This window comes from Polyodon spathula, chromosome 4 (genome assembly GCF_017654505.1).
Source record: "Polyodon spathula isolate WHYD16114869_AA chromosome 4, ASM1765450v1, whole genome shotgun sequence".
Classification (NCBI taxonomy): Eukaryota; Metazoa; Chordata; class Actinopteri; order Acipenseriformes; family Polyodontidae; genus Polyodon; species Polyodon spathula.
In genome coordinates this window covers 41,168,163-41,189,617 of record NC_054537.1, presented here as the reverse complement: position 1 = coordinate 41,189,617, position 21,455 = coordinate 41,168,163, and the positions used below count along the sequence as shown (strand labels likewise).

The 21,455-nt window shown below is 35.9% G+C and overlaps 2 protein-coding genes across 2 annotated transcripts in view; one reads left to right on the top strand and one right to left on the bottom strand.

Annotated features, from left to right (window-relative positions):
- The window catches only part of LOC121314540 (bone morphogenetic protein 7-like), a 91,075-nt gene extending 83,733 nt beyond the window's left edge, over positions 1 to 7,342 (top strand). Inside the window, exons 6-7 of the mRNA XM_041247931.1 lie at positions 2,988 to 3,098; positions 3,985 to 7,342. Coding sequence (XP_041103865.1) covers positions 2,988 to 3,098; positions 3,985 to 4,134 — 261 coding nt within the window. The 3' untranslated portion in view covers positions 4,135 to 7,342. The remainder of the gene's footprint in view (positions 1 to 2,987; positions 3,099 to 3,984) is intronic.
- A 586-nt stretch (positions 7,343 to 7,928) lies between these two features.
- On the bottom strand, positions 7,929 to 20,751 carry LOC121314541 (thioredoxin domain-containing protein 5-like). Its single transcript, XM_041247932.1, has 10 exons — positions 20,415 to 20,751; positions 17,071 to 17,220; positions 15,725 to 15,830; positions 13,917 to 14,013; positions 13,231 to 13,346; positions 12,372 to 12,458; positions 11,662 to 11,817; positions 11,011 to 11,093; positions 9,793 to 9,922; positions 7,929 to 9,062 (listed from the first exon to the last, which is right to left on the bottom strand). Exons 1-10 carry the CDS (start codon positions 20,600 to 20,602, stop codon positions 8,940 to 8,942), a joined length of 1,236 nt encoding a protein of 411 aa, XP_041103866.1. The 5' UTR covers positions 20,603 to 20,751; the 3' UTR covers positions 7,929 to 8,939.
- Between the last annotated feature and the right edge of the window lie 704 nt (positions 20,752 to 21,455).

The following is a 21,455-nucleotide window of genomic DNA, read 5'->3' as shown; positions in this document are numbered from 1 at the left end:
CTTTTTCCTCATAAGAATCAAAAAGCGTGTCTAAAAGCAAATGGTAGCCTCTTTTTAAAACTTCTTCCTGGTGTAAACCATAAAATACACGTTTTTTTCCCCCCAATGTATATCAAAGTGCTTTGTGTACACTTGTGTACTATGAATAGTGGGATCACAAGCAGTGATCGGCTGCATTGTAAAACTGACAGGTTAACCACTTCATGTCGCTGGATAATAACTAAGATGTGATCTGAATTAAGTCGTTTTCCACAGCCTGGGCATTTGTGTGTACGGTTTATTAAAAAAATATATATAATAACACTATGTAACACAATTTTTGTTCCTGGGTAGTAAGTGTTAATTCCTAATTGCTTATGCCTCAAAAGTATAGAAAAATGGCTATTATTCCCCACAAACTTTGCTTTTGTGACCAGGACAGTGATATTTCAAAATATCACTATTTCCAATGGGAAAACGGGCAAATGTGTGTCTTTTCGTTCACATAAAGTCAGAAAAAAACAACATATGAATCCAAATTAACATGTATTTATACTAAAGTAATACAAAAATGACTACAAAAGATTTAGAAGTGAGTAGTTTTTTGAGATTTACGATTATACTGAAAGCTGTAATAAAAGCAAAAGAGGAGTCTGTCGCATATCCAACTGTGGTGGGACCAGAATAAGGGATGATATGTAAAAAGATAAATGAATCCTGTTTTAAATTATTGGGGTGAGACTTTGTTGTAAGTGACCCTGCAGCTGATGCATAGTTCACACACCCTAGTCTCTGTAAGTCACCTTGGATAAAGGCATCTGCTAAATAAAGAAATAACAATAATAAAGAAATAATAAATACCATTATACACAGAATATTCATACAATTATTGTTTTGAGATTCAGCTTTTATTAGGGATCTTCCCTAAATCCCTTGTTTAATAAGATACAGGGCATTAATGCTTGTGATAAAGTAGCCGTCTGCCGTGTGGGTGCGTGCATTCGCTGCTGAGTGACGGGCTGGAAATCGAGATGGATGTTGAAGTAGATACACCCCGCCGGTGAACAGTAATTATTTACATATCACACATCTTTAGCCCACAGCCGCAGCAGCCCTAAGGTGTATAAATGGAAGCTTTTTATACCTGACGCCCTGCTGGAACACACCTACCTGCTGATTAGATTCCGCATCTGGTAATCACACACAGCAGACAGGCTCTCCCAGGATTAATTACAATAAATACACACTATTTACAATATGCATTTACACAAAAAAACTTTCTTCATGCGTAGGGCTCATATTAGTATCGGTTGATTTACACAGTAGCAAAATGAACAGGTTTATAGAACAAAACAAACAGCATTAACGCTGTACATGTGGGTTACATTGCTGAAGAGCTTGATCATGTCAGAAAAACGGTTAAGGTGGATATGTGACTGGCAGATACACAATGGATAACTGTGTGTGTATATATATATATATATATATATATATATATATATATATATATATATATATATATATATATATATATATCCTACCCCACAACTTCCAAGTGAACAAAATATTCTATAACTTTTTAAAAATAAAAACTGAAATAGCTTGGTTGGATTAATGTCCACCCCCCCTGTAATAGCAATCCTTAATTAGCTCAGGTGTAGCCAATCACCTTGAAAATCACACACCAAGTTAAGTGGCCTCCACCTGTGTTAAATTGTAGTGATTCACATGATTTCAGTATAAATTCAGCAGTTCCTGATTATTAAGAATTGGAAGGTGTATGGAACCACCAAGACCCTGCCTACATCAGGCCATCCCTCCAAACTGAATGACTGAGCAAGAAGGAGACTGATCAGAGAGGCTACCAAGAGGCCAATGGCAACTTTGCAAGAGCAACAGGCTTTTATGTCCAAGACTGGTCAAAGTGTGCATGTGACAACACTATCCCAAGCACTCCACAAATCTGGCCTGTATGGTAGGGTGGCAAGAAGGAAGCCACTACTCAAGAAAGCCCACCTTGAATCGTGTTTGAAGTATGCAAAAAAACACTCAGGAGATTCTGTAGCGATGTGGCAAAAAGTTTTGTGGTCTGACAAGTAAAATGGAACTTTTTGGCCTAAATGCAGAGCGTTATATTTGGCACAAACCCAACACAGTGCATCACCCAAAGAACATCATCCCTACTATGAAGCATGGTGGTGGCAGCATCATGTTATGGGGATGTTTCTTATTGGCAGGGACTGGGGCACTTGTCTTAACTCAGGGGGGTGGAAACTTATCCAATTATGATCTTTCAGTTTTGTATTTTTAATATATTCATTTTTCTCAATGAGTATTTTTTTCCCCTTAACAGTGTGGAGTATGATGTGTAGATAAGTGGAACAAAAATCCTCATTTAAATGATGAAACTCTGAGGCACTGACACAATAAAATGTGAAAAAAGTTCAAGGGGGTGTAGACTTTCTATAGGCACTGTGTGTGTATATATATATATATATATATATATATATATATATATATATATATATATATATATATATATATTAGATGTTAGACGTTAGCAGATATTTGCATATGAAAAGCAACTGCTTACTTTAACTTAGAGGTGCTTTACTTCATAATATTCAGGCAGCAAGACAAGGCCTTGGCATCTTTTATGATGCACACAAACTTCGGGCTTGTTAATTTTGGAGCCCTTCTGAAAGCAATTGAATCTTAGTTGTTCTGCGTATAAATGGCGATTCACATTTAAGCCATGGTGATTAATACATTAATCATAGCATAAGTGATCACACAGAGAAAATGAAATGAAATGCAGACGCATGTGCAAATCGCAAAACAATGCAAAATTCAGCATGACGCCGACAACACTATAGACAGTTAATACTGTCAAACTTGTTAATACTATCAAAATGCAGCATGCTAATAGCGTTTGATACCTAAATGCAAATCAATGGAATAACCTTGTTAAATAATACTTGTGTATTCTAATTTCCTCTATGTTACAGGATTGGATCATTGCACCAGAAGGATATGCAGCAAACTATTGTTTTGGAGAATGCTCATTTCCCCTCAATGCACACATGAATGCCACAAACCATGCAATTGTGCAGACACTGGTAAGCACAATAGAAAATAGCAGCAGTTTCCAGTTTCTAGTTAATTCTGGGGGAACCTGGGAGTGAATATATTTTTAGCAATGATTCAGTGTTTTAGTCGATAAAATATACTGCTAATTTAAGAGTCTCCATTTGTATTCAAAATTCTGAAATGTAACTTCTTAATTAAATACAGTATGGCAGGATTTGAACCCTAACTAACCATACTTTCACTCCAACTACATAACCAGTACACAACAAAGATTCACATCTTAACCCTTTCAACAGACTAGGCTACTATTTACATTTACCCCATCCAAACGGAAATAGATTGCTTGAATATAGGTTGAACAATTTTGCTATTCCCGTAGTTTGTGTGTGTTATTATCCATTAAGAGAAAAAAGAAAAGTGATATCGGAAACAAAAACACATTGAAGATGTGACAAAAACGCGAAGTTATCAAAAGTGCCCAGCCAATTAAAGTGCCCAAATGTTTTTTCTAGCTTGTGTTGGCCTTGGCCCCCATCGGATTTATTTAAAGCCTATTTTAAAGCCTATTTGCTTTGTGCTGGGCAAGGTTGCCCCAATGGTTTCTTGAAACTTGGCTTGTGTTTTTGGTATCTCCACTTTAGTTGGCTGGGCACATTTGATAACTTGCCGTTTTTTTTCACATTTCCAATGTGTTTTTGTTTCAGATTTTATGAAACATTCCAGTGTCATGTTTACAGACAGGGTTTGATGTAAGGTTAGGAACAGTTTTTGAGGCTTAAAAAAATGGTAAACTCATGGAAACTGGAGAAGATGCAAAGAGAGTAGGGCAGTTGCTGCTACAGTCAATGTTTACAGGTGTATAAACTAATAAATATTGTTATCTGTACATTTCTACTTCATTTTGCCTCCAAACAGGTCCACCTCATGAATCCAGAGAATGTCCCAAAGCCTTGCTGCGCACCCACCAAACTAAATGCCATTTCTGTCCTCTACTTTGACGATAATTCAAATGTGATTCTGAAGAGATACAAGAACATGGTAGTCAGAGCTTGTGGGTGTCATTGACAAAGAAGCCAGTCAGGAGCTCACTGGCATTGCAGAACATGCTGTTTAACCAATTTTCTAGACTTCTGCTGCAGCCCTGCTTTCGGGAAAACAAGCTTTATCTACTTTACCCTTTAATTGTACAGGATCGAGGGAGCCAGTAACTGGGATGATGCTTCTTGACGGGGAAAAAAAAAAGCCCAGATGCAGATCCTATTATTCAAAGACTGCATACTTCCAAATGAGTTACAGTACAGGAATGGTCCAGACAGAATGACCATTAACTGCAACTCCTAAACGTAGAACTAAGGGGCGTGGTGAATGTTGATTCATTTAAAATGGAAAACGTTGCCAAAGTTGTAATGTCTTGTCTAATGTCTGGATTTATTATAATTGTTATATTCATCCCCAGACGATAAGCAAAATACTTTTGATATTCTGCTGTTCAGTTCATATTTTGGAATTTTTCCCCGAACTTACCTCTTGCAAAGAATGGTTTCTAATGTGCATTTATTGTTCTACAATGGGCTGCAATTTTAAAAGAGGGTCGCTGGGTTTGGTACAAATATTCCAGTCTGGGATGCAAACAAACGCTAAACCACTGTCAAGCAGGAAACTTTTTTTATATGTATTCACTGCATAGGCCATATTCACAAATAATTTAAAACACTATGCTAAAGATTGCACCATTCATAACTGTAACAAATGTGCATGGAAGAGCCCTTAAATGAACTTCCTGAGTTACTCATTTTAAACATCAACATTGTTTTCTTTTAAACACAATTTTGTTTATGCATAATAGTAAATACTTTGTGAATATTTATTTTAATCTTGATGTCATAAATATGTAGACTATCACCCACAAAATTACTCACATTAATGCTGGTTTAAAAGCAGTGGGTTAGATTAGCAAATACCACATATTGTTTTCAGTAACTAATAAAGCCCTAAATCTCTTGAACATTACACATTATATTAAGAAACAAGTGTCACAAATTGATTCCGAAGGTTTACCACATCTTGATTATTATACGTGTTCAATTCTCATATTTACTGTAATCATATGTGTTTTTCTAACCTCTTTGAATAAATAATTTTTTACAACTTTGTGATTACCCTGTAAGTACATCACAAGCAAAAATTACATAATTAACTTTGGGTCTGAATGCAATTGTCCATTGATCACTTCAGGCCTCAGCCAATAGAGGACAAATTAAGAACACAGTGGGAACTGCTAATTCAGTTTCATTTGTGTTCCGACTGTACAGACCATGACAAAACAGAAACATCTCAGTGAAGTGATGTTTACATTTCAATACAAAATATTTGGATTTTCAATTCATATGTAAATACTTGTACATTGTCTACTTATTTATTGCACTGAAGCATTTATACATCTGTTATAAGAAACACTATTACTCCAACAAAGTTTTTTGGAAAAATTTATTATGAAATTGTCAGAAAGTCATAAACAATTTTACAATTAATTTTGTTTTTGTACAAAAACAATGTTCTTGGGCAATGTACAACCCACTTATTAAAAAAAAAAAAAAAAGCTTTCTTTCACTGCTTTTATGTCTTTTACACCATGTGCTATGCATAAAGATGTTACTGACATTTTAAGTGTTTTTTTTTTTCCTGTCCAGTCATTTGTTTCCTTAATTGAATGGGCATAAATCAAACTTAAAAAAATTCTGTCACACACACAAAACAATGACATTTGTAGGAAAGCCCTGGATAGTTTTTGTTTGTTACTGTATTTTTATAAGGAACTTTAAGCCAGGCAGTTTTACAGTAGTGTTAGTCAATGGTGAAGAATAGAAAGCATTTTGTTACAATTCCTGTTTAACTTTTGGCCTGCAGAGCTTTTGACTTCAGTCCCACATGTGCAAAAGTGTGTGCCTCAGGCAGGGGGAAGAAGGTGGTGTACAGGATAAAAAAAAAAAAGAAAAATAAATGCAGGGGACAATCCTTGGCATATAGGAAAAGATAATCCACATAACATACTGCAGTAGGAACATTGAGCCACAAATGTGAACACAATTGACGTGTCCTAGAACCAATCAATATAGTGTACATACAAGGGGCAGCAAATGTTAGATAATTCTGTTTTATTTTATTTACTTATTTAGTATAAAAAGTACAAATAGCAGGGTCTGTTTTAATCATCTAAATACAGAGATGGCTTTAATTGCTCGGATGGAGTATTCCCCCTGGAGTGATTTATTGATTGCTTTATTAATATCACCAAATAAAATAATATAATGGGCAAAAGACCAATGAGTAAACAGATTTTAAGTCTTACAAGGGTGACAGATTAAGTTTAGATTATAGACATACAAGACATCAATGAGAGCAAGAAGCACCATATAACTGGCAGAGTTAATATTAAAGGAGCTGTGCGAGGATACTTCTGGTGACAGAGACAATGCTATCTTTATTAAGCAAACACTTGTCACAGTTTCTTTTCGAAGCACTAAATAATATGTACATATTGGCTACACCTTCGTTAAGGTCATTCTAAGAAAACGGATTCTCCAGAACGACAAAAAAATGACCCCACTTTCACACTGATTAGCTTTCATCTTTGACCTAGTTTTTCCAAAAAAAGTTTAGCTGTTGAATTCACTGGTTATCAAAGCGAAGAACAAAATGTATCGTCTGACATCATCAAGTACATCCTCAGAACTAACATGATAGGTTCTTTCAGATCAGGTGGTTTTCAACAGGTTTAAATAAATGCAGTTGTTTTTGTTTTTTTCAGTGATCACTAATTATTTTCCCCCAATTTGGCAAATCCAATTGTTTTTTTAGGCTCAGCTCACTGATACCACCCCCACGCTGTCTCGGGAGCGGCGAACACAGAACACATGCTGTCCTCTGAAGCGTGTGCCGTCAGCTGATCATTTCTTTTCACACTGCAGGCTCGCGTGCAGCCACGTCAGAGCTACAGCATCGGAGGACAACACAGCTCTGGGCAGCTTACAAGCAAGCCCGCAGGCACCAGGCCAGACTTCAGGGGTCACGGTTGCGCGGTGAGATGGGAACACCCTGGCTGACCTAAGCCGCCGCCGCTACTACATAAAATAGTATACAGGATAACTTTTTCTGCCTTTCAAATAATACTAAAAAGATACATTTTTCACATACCACAATCACAGCTCCTGCTTACTGGCAGAACAGAGTGTTGAGAGTTGCAGGAGAGCTGAAGATGTAGAAATGGTGCATCTTCAAATATATTGAATTAGCCCTAAATATTTTTGTTTAGCCAATAGACATTTTCATGAAACTGTGCATATACAGTATTAGTTTACAGTACTGTGTTTGATAATCACATTCTTTATTGATACAGCACAGTATTGAACAAATATAATTATTGTTTCCATCCTCAGGGAACAAAAAAAAAATCATATACTGTATAGGCTACCAAATGTAGCTCCTGTTTACTTGCACACAGAGTTGCAGGGGAGCTGTGATAGATGTAGACAAATTATTGATTGATCCATTCAGATTTTTATTAGCGATATGTACTCAATTTCCTCTTAGAATGAGCATGTATGTCTATATAATACACATGTTTCCAGCACTATTGTGGTTGCTGTTTTTTTTTTTTTTTTTTTTTTTTTTTTTTACAGTAGCCTGCTTATCTCCTACTGTACATTATTGAAAAAAAGTATGATTTCATTTTGGGAATAGGTGGAGCCTACCTTTCTTTTTTTGTTATGTATGCAAGTTTTTTTTTTTTACAACATTATGTACTGTATGTGAGGTGCATTTGCATCCCTTTTCCACCTTCCGTGTGAGCTCAATTATTGCTGCTGATGAGGGTTAAGGCATTTGTCATGTGTCAAACTTCATAGTTCTGGTGGTTAAAATGGTGAGTTTTAAAAATAATTAAAGTTTACACACACCAAACCCCTGGTCACAAGAAGCATCCTTTTAAAACAGAAGGGTTGAATGTCAGTATTTCCAAGCACAGATGGCCAATGACAGTGAAATTCCATATCATGAACAGAACATATTCTAAACAGGTACCACCTCTTTACAGCCAAGGCCCACCAGATGCAAAATAATTAGAAGCTACATAAATTAAACCGTACCATCCAATCAACAACTAAAAAAGTTCAAGTTTATAACAAGCTACTTCCTGGGTCATCAAGGCCCAGTGCTCACAGTACAAAATGCATAGTTGTGATCTTACTCATGTTAAGGAGATAATACTGAATGATATGATACAGTGAAATCTGGTTACCTGCATGTTGAACAAACCAAAACCTTTTCTAGACAAGTCTGTTCTAACTCCATGCAAGAAAAATGAAATAAAATATAGTAAATCACGTATGGTGTGTCAAAAGCTATCTGCATATATAAAAAGGAGTTCAGAATCTACACTGATGATTTAGTATTTAAAATAAGTAAGACAGTGCCACAACAATGTAGCAAATCATTCAACAGTTCTGGAAAGACAACCCAAAATGCTCATATGCAGAAAACCCTACTTCACTGTCGTGTACTATCTTCCTTCACTTTTAAGCCTCAGTCAAGTAAAACTGAATGACAATTTATATTAAAAAAAGAACCCAGGAAATAAAACTACATTGGTGCTATGAGAAGAACAGGCAGTTGTGGACTTGCTGATGAAAGCTTAAGAAAAATAAAAACACACTTATTAAATTAGTCCCATCTCTCACCCACGTAAATGATTGAAAGATCAGTCCAGATAACCACATCTTCCCCTATATCTTATCAGTAAGTTAACAGTAACAGAATCAAGGTCTGAAAGCAAAGGATGGTAGTAAAAGAAAGCTGGAAGGGGCAACTGTGCGCTACAGTTCATCTCTGGCCTGGCGCATCACAAAGCTATGCAAACTTTCAAGATCTCTGCCTCCATTATGTTCATCACCTTGCTGACCAGCACGGAACAGCAGTAGAGTTGGGTAGCCTCTGACCTACAAAAGAAAAAAAACAGCATTAGTGGGGTTTCATGGAGATTGTACTATGCTCCATGACAGAAACAATTTATATCAGAACCACAAAAACAAATACGGCACTATTCACAAAAGTGAGATTCAAATTGTGAGTTAATGTGCATTGGAACTATGGTTTCTCAATAGACCACAGAAAAATGAGTGTCTATTCAATATTCCTGCATATGTTTTTGAAATACAGACTGCAAGACAAGGTAACAAAGATACCTTGATAAAAGAAGTAGGTCCACATAAGCCAGTCAGGGCTACAGGCCAAGTTCTTGCCTTAGAGCCAATGGCTTTTTATTGTCCCTCTCGCACTTCAGTTAAAAACATGCGATATGCCACCTTTTTTCCTTTACAGATCAATGTCTTAGCACATTCATACATACTGACACAGGTTTTTAAAACACTTCCTGATGTGGAAAAGGAATGTTACGGTGTTGACTGTGCTTACAAAAAAAAAAATTAAAAAAAACACATAATGAAATTCAGCCATACAAGTAAAGCAGATTGGAGAACAATATTTTGAATCACAAGTTACAATTATGATTACAAAGTTAAATGCCCAGAGGGAAAATTATCAGAAAACTACTAGAACACATACAATTACTCCCATGGAATTCATATGTAGAGATCACTTAAAAAAGGCATCTATACTTCTAGTTGGGCAGAGAACAACATTCTTAATCCAAAATGGAAAGATCCTTACAGAGAAGCGATTGCAGAGTGTCCGCTCGACAGTACAGTCCACTTTGGCAATCTTCACATCTGTCAGGCCAGGGAACTCCTTCTTAGAGAGATCTTCCCAAGTAGGGACAAGATTTTTACAGTGACCACACCTTTAAAAAACAAACAAATAAAAAAGCATTAGTTTACAGTCCTTTGATGCAAGCCATACGTAATTATTGCCCTGGTGTCCTCAAGCAGACAAGAAGCATAATTAGCTATTCAGGAAACGTTTTGGTCGATCAGAACAGTAGACAACAAAATTAATCCTTCCTCTTTGTCTAGCCTGATATTAAATCTCAAAGCAAAATATGAATAATTTAAAAAATGCATATTTCTTATATATATATATATATATATATATATATATATATATATATATATATATATATATATATATATATATATATATACACACACACATATATATGTGTGTGTGTGTATATATATATATATATATATATATATATATATATATATATATATATATATATATATATATATATATATATATATATCACACACACAGACAGACAGAATTAGGCAACTGACAACTAAAAATAGATAAATTACTAAATGCTGTTTATAGCACAACCGCTATGATGTACAGTAGCACCTGTGCTAAAAAAGAAGCAACAGAGCCCCACTATCAGGGTCTGTAACAAACAATTGATAATATTGATGTTTTGGTTCTCATAGATGCAAAAAAGTATTTGCTATTTCCGAGTGGCAGAATTTGTTTATACCCGGTAGTAGAGAAGTATTCTGTAATGCATGAATGGGTCTCATTTTGCAAAGATAGATGGTACTCCACCTAATACAACTGTAGAGTATAAAATCAGGAAGTTTATTTTTTATTTTTAAAGAAAGGCTTTACCTTTACATGGTTGTTTGGGTAATTGCTATTAGGTATAAAAATCTAAAATTTATGTTTTTTATACCTGCAGTCATCCGCACACTTGCATAGCAATTCAATCTAACGAAACAATTTTCAATTCACATCCAAACAAACAGTGCTCCCTCGTATTACGCTTTTCACCAAAAACTGAAAACAAGCGTCCAGATGAACAATATTTGTTAGTGCACTGAATTTGTGAATTACATAATTGTACAAAATAGGGAATAACTGTATGCATATTGAAATCACTAAGAAACAATAAAGAGAAATGCAGTACTTCTTTAAAGAAAGTTGTTTCCTTACCATGGGGCATAAAACTTGACAAAAGTAAGACCTTTGGCAACTGTCTCATCAAAGTTACTTTCACCCAGGGTAAGGACAGTGGACTGAGGAGAGAAAAAAAAAATATATATCATCGGGTTAAAATATCAGATCAAATATTGTCAACTATTCAATTTGAAAAGCCAACCGAATCTCCCTCAGCATATTTTATTTGATTCTAAGAATAAAATCATATTTTCTAGTATCTGCTGACATTATCTTACATGCATCATAGTATGTGCAAGGTTGCAAGCATTAAGTACTTCTGTTTAAAAGCTTTTCATACAAATCAAAATTAACAGAAGTTCTTATTTAACTTAGATGGGATCATCAATTCTACCCTTATTCTGAGAAAGGAGGCATGGTTGTTATGATCTATTCTTTTTTCAAGGATTTACATCAAATGCAACAAGAACCAAAATTGTACCCAATTCCATAACTGAACAAAGTGTATGCATGCATATATATAGTGGACTGGCGTTTTATAATTTGGAGGTCAAAAATGTTATGTTGATGAAAGCCTCTGAAAACAGCCGAAGATGGAGGCAGGCTAACTCTGTACGTTTGTTCTAAATATTTATATATTTTATAATGAACTGGCCGTCTATTTTTTATGCGCTCCCTGATGTTTACCTCCTGCTCCTCCTGCTCCTCCTTTGCAGCTTCTTCAGCAGGCTGTTGCACCTCATTGTCTAAAGTGTCCTCAGCAGCTTCTGAGGCAACCTTTAGCTGGGAGTCCACAAACTCCTTCAGGGAATCCAGGTCCCTCTTCCCTCTGTACTGATCAACCTGCAGAAGAAAAATGCAAATGTGTCGTAAAATTTCTGTACTAGAGAAGAACCAACCAAGCCTCACTGTCAGTGTTTGTAAGGTAAACATGTGATAAGCTATGTACAGTTTTGATTACTCTGCCACAGCAATTACGCATTTAAAACACAGGCTGACTCCAAATTTAAGATTGTGGCTTTGTTGAACCAGGAGTTCTATGTTTTCAACAGATCCACTCACATTCAAATTGCTCAACTGGGTGTCATTTTCATGGTAAGTCAGTTGAATCCAAATCAACATAATGTTATATTTATATCTGAGACAGTGCCATGGTGAAGTGACCCTTGTGTCCTTATTTGTCACAGAATGACTTAAATTTATTTATTTTTTTGGGTCACAAATAAGTAAAACCTTAGATTACCAACACATAATATGTGCCAAGAGAAATTTTAAGATCATAGCCTGAAGAGTTGATTTGGCTTAAAGCCTTGTGGCCTAATTGGCATTGGCAGTATCCAGCAGCCCATCAGGTTTATAATTAAATGTATACAATTCTAGTAAACTGTGTACACTACCTTTTCTCCATTCTTAAACCATAAGAGAGTGGGATATCCACGCACTTGATTCTCTGAGCAAATCTCGTAATGTTGAGTACAGTCAACCTAAAAAAAAAATAAAAAATACATAATGTAATTAAAACTAGAGATTTTGGTAACCAGCTTAAACTAAACACCCAGTTTAAGGACAACAACATTTAAGGAATACATAAATGTAACAGCTAAAAAAGTCACTCCACACATGGTTTAGGGTACAGGTAGATTGTAAATGGCAGAATCACTAAGCTTAATGGGATCATTTTTGTGAGGCAAATGTTTTTGCATTCTCTCGCCTGGCAAAGTGTGTATGCCTTGCGATAATTTAAAGCCATTCCAAACATTCTGGGTAGGACTGCGTTGACTCAATAATGAGTATGATTACCACAAATGAGCTTTGCAACACCCTTTTAATTCACCCACTTCACCAGCTACTTCTATTTAAGCTTGCTGTTAGTCTGAGGGTGGTGTTGTTATTGTACTTAACATATTTATCCTGTTACACTGTGCAATTGCCTTTATTAACCACTTAATCTCCAAAACCTAAGATGGGGAAATTAATAATATATTATTAATATAATCGACTGCGTTTAGGTATCCTATTATTGCATTAAGGGGTCAGGAATCTAACAAATGGGACAGAGTCTTTATGATCTTTACAACAAAATGCAATTTCTACTATTTTGGGAAAGCAAACTAGAACACATGTATTAGCCCATTAAGAAACCCTCATTACAGTTTGATACTGGTTTGGCAAGATGGGCAGCTTTATTTTACTGGCCCAATTTATTTACTGGAAAAGCAAAATGTAAACTATGCTCCGATTATATTTGTAACCTACCTTGCCTATTTTGACTGTTTCAGAGTGCTCAAAGACAGAAGCCAGCTGCTCCCAGGTTGGGGCAAGGGCTTTGCAGTGTCCACACCAAGGGGCAAAGAATTTAATTAAGTGATATCCTAGGGGAGGGAAAAAAAAAAAAAGTTAGTCAGGTGTTAAAGCAAAGATGCTTCACTCAACATATAAATCATAAATTCATCTTATTTAAAAAAAAAAAAAAAAAAAAAAAAAAAAAAAAAAATGTACACCCCAGTTTAAAACATTTGTGTTAATGTTTCAGTGTTTAATTTAATACAAATAAATAATATCAACAACAAAAAAATCAATTCGAGAACAGCTGAACTTAGAGAAATAGAAAATCGAACCCGAAGCCTCAAGACAAGGGGTCTCCAACCCTGGTCCTGGAGAGCTACTGTGGCTGCTGGTTTTTATTTCAACCAATCTCTCAGTTACTTAATTGAACCGATTATTGGCTTAATTAGTCAATATTAACAGGTGTTCCAGATCTTTAGCTGCTGATTATGTAAAGACACCTACAAAACCTGCTGGATAGGAGCTCTCCAGGACCAGGGTTGGAGACCCCTGCTCTAGACCACTGTCAGCAACGTCTGACCCCGGGCACAATGCATTTTCTTTAAAGATATCCACTTTAAAAGATGTCCACATTTATAAAACTCTTAGTACTGTACCTTGATCAACATGTGCCTTGAAGTTAGAAGCTGTGAGGTCATACATGCCCTGCTTTGGTTCAGGAGCTTTGGGTGGCTCAAGTTCAGATTCTGGCTGCTGTAGATGGCAAAGACAGAACAGCTCAGTGAAAAAGAGTCATGAGCAACCTTGTTATTTCTAAAATGTGGGCAGACTAACATTTTGCAAAACACTAATAATGTTACAAAAAACAAACAAATCTTAGATTGCAACCATGCTCTACTTAGAGTTGAATTTCATATCAGTCTGTCACCATCTTAATTAAAATTCAAGTATGTAACTCTTATAGTAAACCCTAAAAATCAAAGCAATGAACAGATCTCCATCCCTTGAAGATAGTGACAGATTTTCAAAATCATGGTAGAAAATAGCTAAAGAGGGCACACAATTTATCAACGAATGTTCATGGGAAGCTACAGCTGTGGCCAAAAGTTTTACATCAACTACAATTTAAAGGATTGAGACAATTTAAAATTATATATATATATATATATATATATATTTTATATTTCGGACCGATGAATCAACTAAAGTGTTTTTTTTTTTTTTTTTTTTTTTTTTTTTTTTAACAATTCAAACCATGTAGAATAACTTTTTTTAAAACACAAAATAAATTCAACCAATAGAAGATCTGCATTTTCTCCACAGCAGTACAATCATTAGTGAGCAGAGGCAGGACATAACCAGTTGAAGGTCTTCAGTAGGATTAACCAAAGTCAAAGATCTGCCCCTTGTTATGCAGGTGTCCAACTATTAGTGAGCAGAGACGGGACATAAATATGCTAGAGTGGGTAGTGTAAGAATAGCTGAATTTCACGCGATATTGCCAATATTACAGTGACCGTTATTCAGAATTATACTGAGAACTTTGAAGTAATATTTAGAATGGCTTTTTACAAATAATAAATAAAAAAGTAAACAGACAATGTCATTGATTTGGTTACAAATCCATTTAAGAACTCTCAGAAAAATTGGAGATCGTTAACAAAGGGAGGTATACACCACAAATACCAAAACTAACACAGGAAAGGAAGTGATATCCTCGCTACTTCCAACATTCAAATTATGAAAGGTATGTGTGGCTTCCGATAGCAGCGATTTAAAAAATAAAAAACATACTGCTGGAACTGTCCGTCAATTGAGCCATTGCAACACAAACGTTGGACTTGATGTTCAACTGAGTAAGCAGAAGCATAGAGATACAATTCATCACAATGAGCAAGTAAGAAAAAATTGTGAGGTTCTTAAATGCTTGACTGATTCTATTTACCTTTGCAAGCAAGAACTGGCATTCAGAGAGCATGATGAAGGCACCACTTCCTCAAATAGAGGTAATTATATGGAACTACTTTCTCCGATTTTTGACTACGACAGGATGTTAAGCAATCGCTTGTCAACAGCCACAGAATTATCGGGTACCTCTAACAAGATTCAGAACGAATAAAAGCAGTAGTACAGGAAGTCAAGTATAAAGCTGTATTAAACAACCAACGATGGGAATGCAGCTCAGCTGTCTTGTTTTTTCAGATATGTGGCCGATAGTGGCCTGAAAGAACAGCTCTGTGAAGATGTGTTACATTTACCAAAATATAAAAAAATAAAAAATGCTTTTAAAAAGACCAAATTTCCAGGCACGGGTGGGCATTCCAATCCAGGCTTAAAAGACACAATTAACTATTTCATGGTCTGGATGCTGGTTTAATTGGTTCCGCTAAACAATTTAGAACAGGGTTGGAACAAAGACCAGGAGCGGAAGGGACAACTTTGATCACCCTTGCTGTAGACTTACAGCAGGCTCCTCATCCAGAGTCTTCAGCATCCAGTTCTCAAGTGTCTGCAAGTCACGAGCGCCCTGGTACTTTACTGCTTCCTGGTCAGGCTTGAACAGCTTTAGCCTGCATACAAAACAAGGTTAGGTCACATTTTACAAAACATGCATCATACCAGGAAACACTGACTTAGATAAGATGCAAAGCTTTGAAACCGCATTTGCAAAGCAAAACCAGTTTTTAAAGTTATGTGTCCTGCTTTCCTCCTCATATTACAGCAAGCTTACAAGTCACTGAGTGGGATGCAGCAGTCCTTTCAGAACCCTACGCTACATATGTTTGTATAATATTTAAACAAGAATAATTAAACAGTATCACTAATCTTAATGTGACATCTTGCCAATCTGATAAAGACAATTCAGTCGGCTGCATCAGATCAATATCTAAAATATATTACAACATTATACAAAGTTGTTTATGTGGATTGAAACATTTTCTTGACAAAGAGCTATTAATCAAACATTACTGACATCTACTCCCAACAGCAGCTGTAGTCCATCCCCTGCCACGGATGTCATTTTCCAAATTTAGAGCCCTAAATAACTTTTGCTAAGCATGAGGTTTTCTAAAATGAAAAAAATTAAAGTGTAACATATGGACGGACAGGAAGACAGATAGGACATCTTCGTATACCACTAGATCACAATACAGTACATATTAAATATGTACATCTGAAACACCTACTCGCAAAAGAGTAAGCAGCAGGGTTCTCAAAAACAGTTACACGTCCCAACGCGTTGCTACAACTGTTTAAATAACGTACCTGTGATTTATTTTAATTGTGAACATCCTGATGACTTTTTACACTTACAACTGTAAAGCTTGTTTCAAAAGCTTATTTAAAAAAAATGTCCACTCTAGTGCACTGGGGTTTGAGATCTGTCCTCTAAATTACTGCAGGAAAAACATAACAAGTGCTCTGGTTTCTGTTCTGTACCAAATCATGGATCGTTATTGCTGTGTTACCTGTTTGACAATGTGGGCAATAATCTTTACACTATCAATGCACTACAGTGGACATTTTGAAAAGAGCTTTGAATCGACTTTAAGTGTAAAAAGTTGTCAGGATGCTAACAATAAAAAAAAAAAAAAGACAGATATGTTATTTAAACAGTTGTAGCAACACATGTAATGTTATATTTCTCAGAACCCCGCTACTTGAAGTTTAAAAAACCCACAACAATCATAAAAAAAAACAAACAAAAAAAAAGTGTAAATCTGTTAAAAGATTTGTACTACTATAGATCTTTTAAAAATCTGTTTTGGGGGTGGTGGCTGGTCACGGTCTTCATATAACTGTACTTACGTTGGATATCCACGAACTCCCTGCTCAGAGCAGAGGGAGATATGCTGAGTGCAGTCCACCTTGACGACATAGGCTGGGGGGTTTTCCATATTATTGTATTTATCCCCCATCTCATTCCATGTTCCCTGTAGCCTCTGACAGTGGCCACACCTGGAAATGAAATAACAGAAGATCATTTTTGTATCGATAGAATTGAAGTAAATTATTGATTCACTTCCCTGGTACAGTCCACTTGTGAAAGAGCTAGAATTGTGGTTGGCTTAACGTGGCAAATATACCAAGATATTTTGCACGACAGGGGCAAATCAATTTCTTTCAGATGTTTCACATACAGTATGCCTACAAACAAACTGTGAAATGGCTGTTAAAGGTCCAGTCAATGGACCCTGTATAGCAACAATGCAAAGGAAGCAGGTAAAATGAATAAAGTATTAAATAAATACAAAATCGATAAATAAATGCTTAACAGAAGGTCCTGTAAAAAAATATTAAGTCTATAAATAAATATCAGATGAAAGGGTCACACTGGACTAAATGTCACCGATGTTGGTAAACATTTTGATTCCACCTGCTTAGACCTGAGCGAATCGGGCTTTACAAATACATGGACTATAACAAGGCAGCAATGTAAACTTTTGCCAGAGGAAGCATGCATTTCCTTATTTTCCTTTAGTCATTTTTAAATGTATCAAATATTATACATTTTTCTGGGGTGTGTTTTAAAATTATTCCACTTTATGGAAAGGGAATTGGACTTATATTTTTGTTTCCAACACTAATAAATAACCCATGCAAAAGATATTGAACCATTTACCCTTCAGCCCAGAAACAAGAACCCTGCCCTGTTTATTCTAACAGTGCTACACCAGCAAGAAAGTCATATTGGTCTCATAAATGTAAGAAACTGTTGTTTTCTGAGTTTAAGCAGTGAATTGTTCATTAGCATGCAGCAAGATTTTAAAATACATTTTCTTTCCACTTCTTAGTCCTAGCAATACTATGGTCCCCTTTTAATCATGCAGCAGATTGCTTGGTTCTTTAATTTTAAACACAGATATTTCACAAAGTTACTGTATACATGTAAAGTTGCATTGTACAATACTTCAAAAACATTTCAGTGGTCTAACTGCAATCAGATCTGCCAGGTGGGTGTTCAGTTAACAACAGTGTTATATTTGAAATGTGAAGAACCAAAAGATTCTCTGCACAATAAAAGATGGATCTGTAAATGTTAATAAGGGGGAAGATAAGGTGTAATTAAAAGCACTTTTGTTTTGACATTATCATACAATACAGTATTTTCATTGTAGCTTGGGGCAAAACCTGGATGTTGACTACAGATTTAAATTCATGTATTTTTTTCAACGGTATTGAATAATAAAATGATGCTGGTGCTTCTGAATAGTTACTGTTTCATAATTCAGCATGTTAGTGGGAGGAGAGACTAAAAATTTCTAAACATGCTGATGCACAGCTGCAGAAAAAAAACAAAAAAAACATTCTATTTAATATTATTAGCAGGGATCCCAGGGTATATACAGTTGCTGGGCTGTCATAGTGGTTCCTAGATTAAAAGGCTGCCAGGGAGACTGTTAAATTGCGCTTGTTGGAAAAATTTACTTTCCTCATCTCTGAAATGCAAAATCAACACAAAAAGAATTCTGCTAAGGGTTACTGTCATTGCTTGTTATTTGACACGGATAAGTTTAGGTTTGTTTTAACTTGGGATTAATATAGTGTGCGATAACCACTTTTTGGTATTTTAAATGTGTTTAGGAGTCACCACGTGGCTCATCCAGTTAAAGTGCTGCCGCTGGGAGCGTGGGATGAGGAGTCACACAGCTTGGACAGCGCCAATTCATGTCCAGGCTGAGGAAAGAGGCCAAACTTTGCTGGGCACCCCTAGGTGGGGCGTCACATTGGCTCTGATGCTCCCGAGGTGGGGGATGGGAAACTGGCAGGGATTGCTTCTCCTCGTCCTTCAACAGCGAACCCTACTGGCCAGACACCAAGCACATTTACAGCAGATAAAAAGCAGGGCTCTCCGGGATCAGTAGCCCGCCCACCTCTGCTCTGAATTGCTCGCAGTAAAAGCGATTCTGGCTTTAGGCTTGTGAGATCGAAGGATGCTCATACACCCTCAGAGGACTCGCTGCAGTGCAGAGAAGAAGAAAAAAAAAAAAAAAAAAAATAACTGGGCATTCCAAATTGGGGGAAAATAAATAAAAATAATAATTGGATTATATATATATATATATATATATATATATATATATACACACATACATATATACACACACACACACACATATATATATATATATATATATATATATATATATATATATATATATATATATATATATATATATATATATATATGTCCGGTTACTCCTAAAACACATTCTGAATAATTGCAGCTGTAATCTCCAAGTCAAATATCAATCATTCCGAACCATGGCATTAACAAAATGATCCAGTTCTTTAAAAGTAGGCTACCCATTGGGCCTGAACTAAACTTTGAAATATTTACATCGATGTAACACCAATGGCGGCAGTTGTACTACTATTTTTTTTTTTATAAAGGTGAAAACGTTAATGTTTCAGGCATTATCTTTTCATGACAGCATGCAAGTTAAGCAACTGGCAACTCTGGCATATATTGATACATGAGGCAGTTAAACATTTACTAATTATATGCTGTGTAATTGTGCTTCTACAACAAACTGCATACCGGTGGGTTAAATTGCTTTCAATAAGTAATCTTGAATGCAATATTAAGGTAACGTAAGAAAAAATATATACAGTCGCGCTGCGTCAATGCGCTTGCCACGTAAGCGGCAAAGCAACCTGGGAGCATCAAAAACTAGTTAACTATTGCATTCACTGAGAAGTTGTGTTTCACAAGTGTGACTTAAATTTAGTTTTGCATTTCCTATGAACGTATCGAAAACCAATAACTGCACGGCTTTAAACTATACTTAAATTCCCCTTTAAATGTAACCTATAGTTAGTTATGATTTTGACCCTCGCACACAAAAAAATATTGACTTTGCAAACCGACTTTGCAAATACCCTAAGGCTCAGTTTGAACTGTAATGCTCTATCCAGCAGGTCGACATACATAATAATCACATTAATTCCCAACCCTCAACTGTTATTTTAACTAACTAATATTATACAATGCCCAAGGGATAATGCCACAACTGAACATATAACAGCTGTACTAGTCACATTAAGGCCTAGGCAACACTATACATAACATACTGTAATGTACAAACAACCATTAAAACAAAAACTAAAAGGCTACCATAAATTAGGGATTAACACTTTAAAAGCATTACCAAGGAGCAAAGAACATGACGAAGTGCGGGCTGGTCTGGATGGCGTTAGTGAACATCTCAGCCGTGTACAAATGTTTCGAATGCTCATCTTCTTCGGCTTCGTTTTCGCAGAACACCCGGCTGAACAGCAGAGCAGAGCAGAGGAGGGCAAACAGCAGAACTGCGTTGTGGTTTGATTGTAAGGCCATGTTGCTATCCGAGAGATAATGGAATTAAGTGTAACTTATTTCTCTCTGCTGCTGATGCGACTGCTTCTCAATACAAGCCTCCGTCGTTCTCATTCAGCACTACCGGCTTGCCTTTGTGCCCGAGTAAGGTTTTTAAGTATTCTTCTTTACTGCTGCCGTAAAGCTGATCTTGCAGGCAGCCACCGGTACTGCAGGGCAAGGAAGGACAGGTTCAGCAGCGGTATGATTGCAGACATTACCTGTTATCATCATCTTATTTAACAAAATTCAGATGATTCAGCAGGTGAATCAATGCAGTCGTTTCTGGTTGCTCAAGTCCATTTTAGAACTGCAGTACGCAAATTTAAGATTTCTATTATTACAGATGATCTTATCAGACAGAAACTGAATCGCCTACCTTTGCTACTATGGATGAAACGATAGTAAATTTCTACGATACGAACAGTTGAGAGCCACTATTTTACCATACACCGATTATCAGCGGTTGTTTTTCAATTACTTTTTTAAACTGAATAAAAAACAAATAAGTTATGTCTTTTTTTTTCTCTCTGTGGGATATAGTCTGCAACACAAGGAAGCTACAGACTTTAAAAATGAGCAAGATTCTAGCAAGAATGACTAGCACACATGAAAGAAAAGTAATCTTAATGACATTGTCCTTATATTACCATCATTAATAGATGCAAACATTATAACTTTAAGTGTGTCAAAATGGGACTGTAAGATTTTTTTCCCTCCTGCTTTATTTACACATTTTATGTATTAAAATGTACTTATCAACAGTACACAATTACAAAATATGAAACATCTGTATTTCTTTCAATACATTTAAAGTAGTTGCTTTACACACATA

Coding starts and splice junctions, on each gene's coding strand:
- LOC121314541 (XM_041247932.1), bottom strand. CDS start 20,602: ATGGCCTTACAATCAAACCACAACGCAGTTCTGCTGTTTGCCCTCCTC. Junction 11,818..12,371: donor GGTTTAAGAATGGAGAAAAG/GTAGTGTACACA, acceptor TTTCTTCTGCAG/GTTGATCAGTACAGAGGGAA. Junction 9,063..9,792: donor CACTCTGCAATCGCTTCTCT/GTAAGGATCTTT, acceptor TTTCTTTTGTAG/GTCAGAGGCTACCCAACTCT.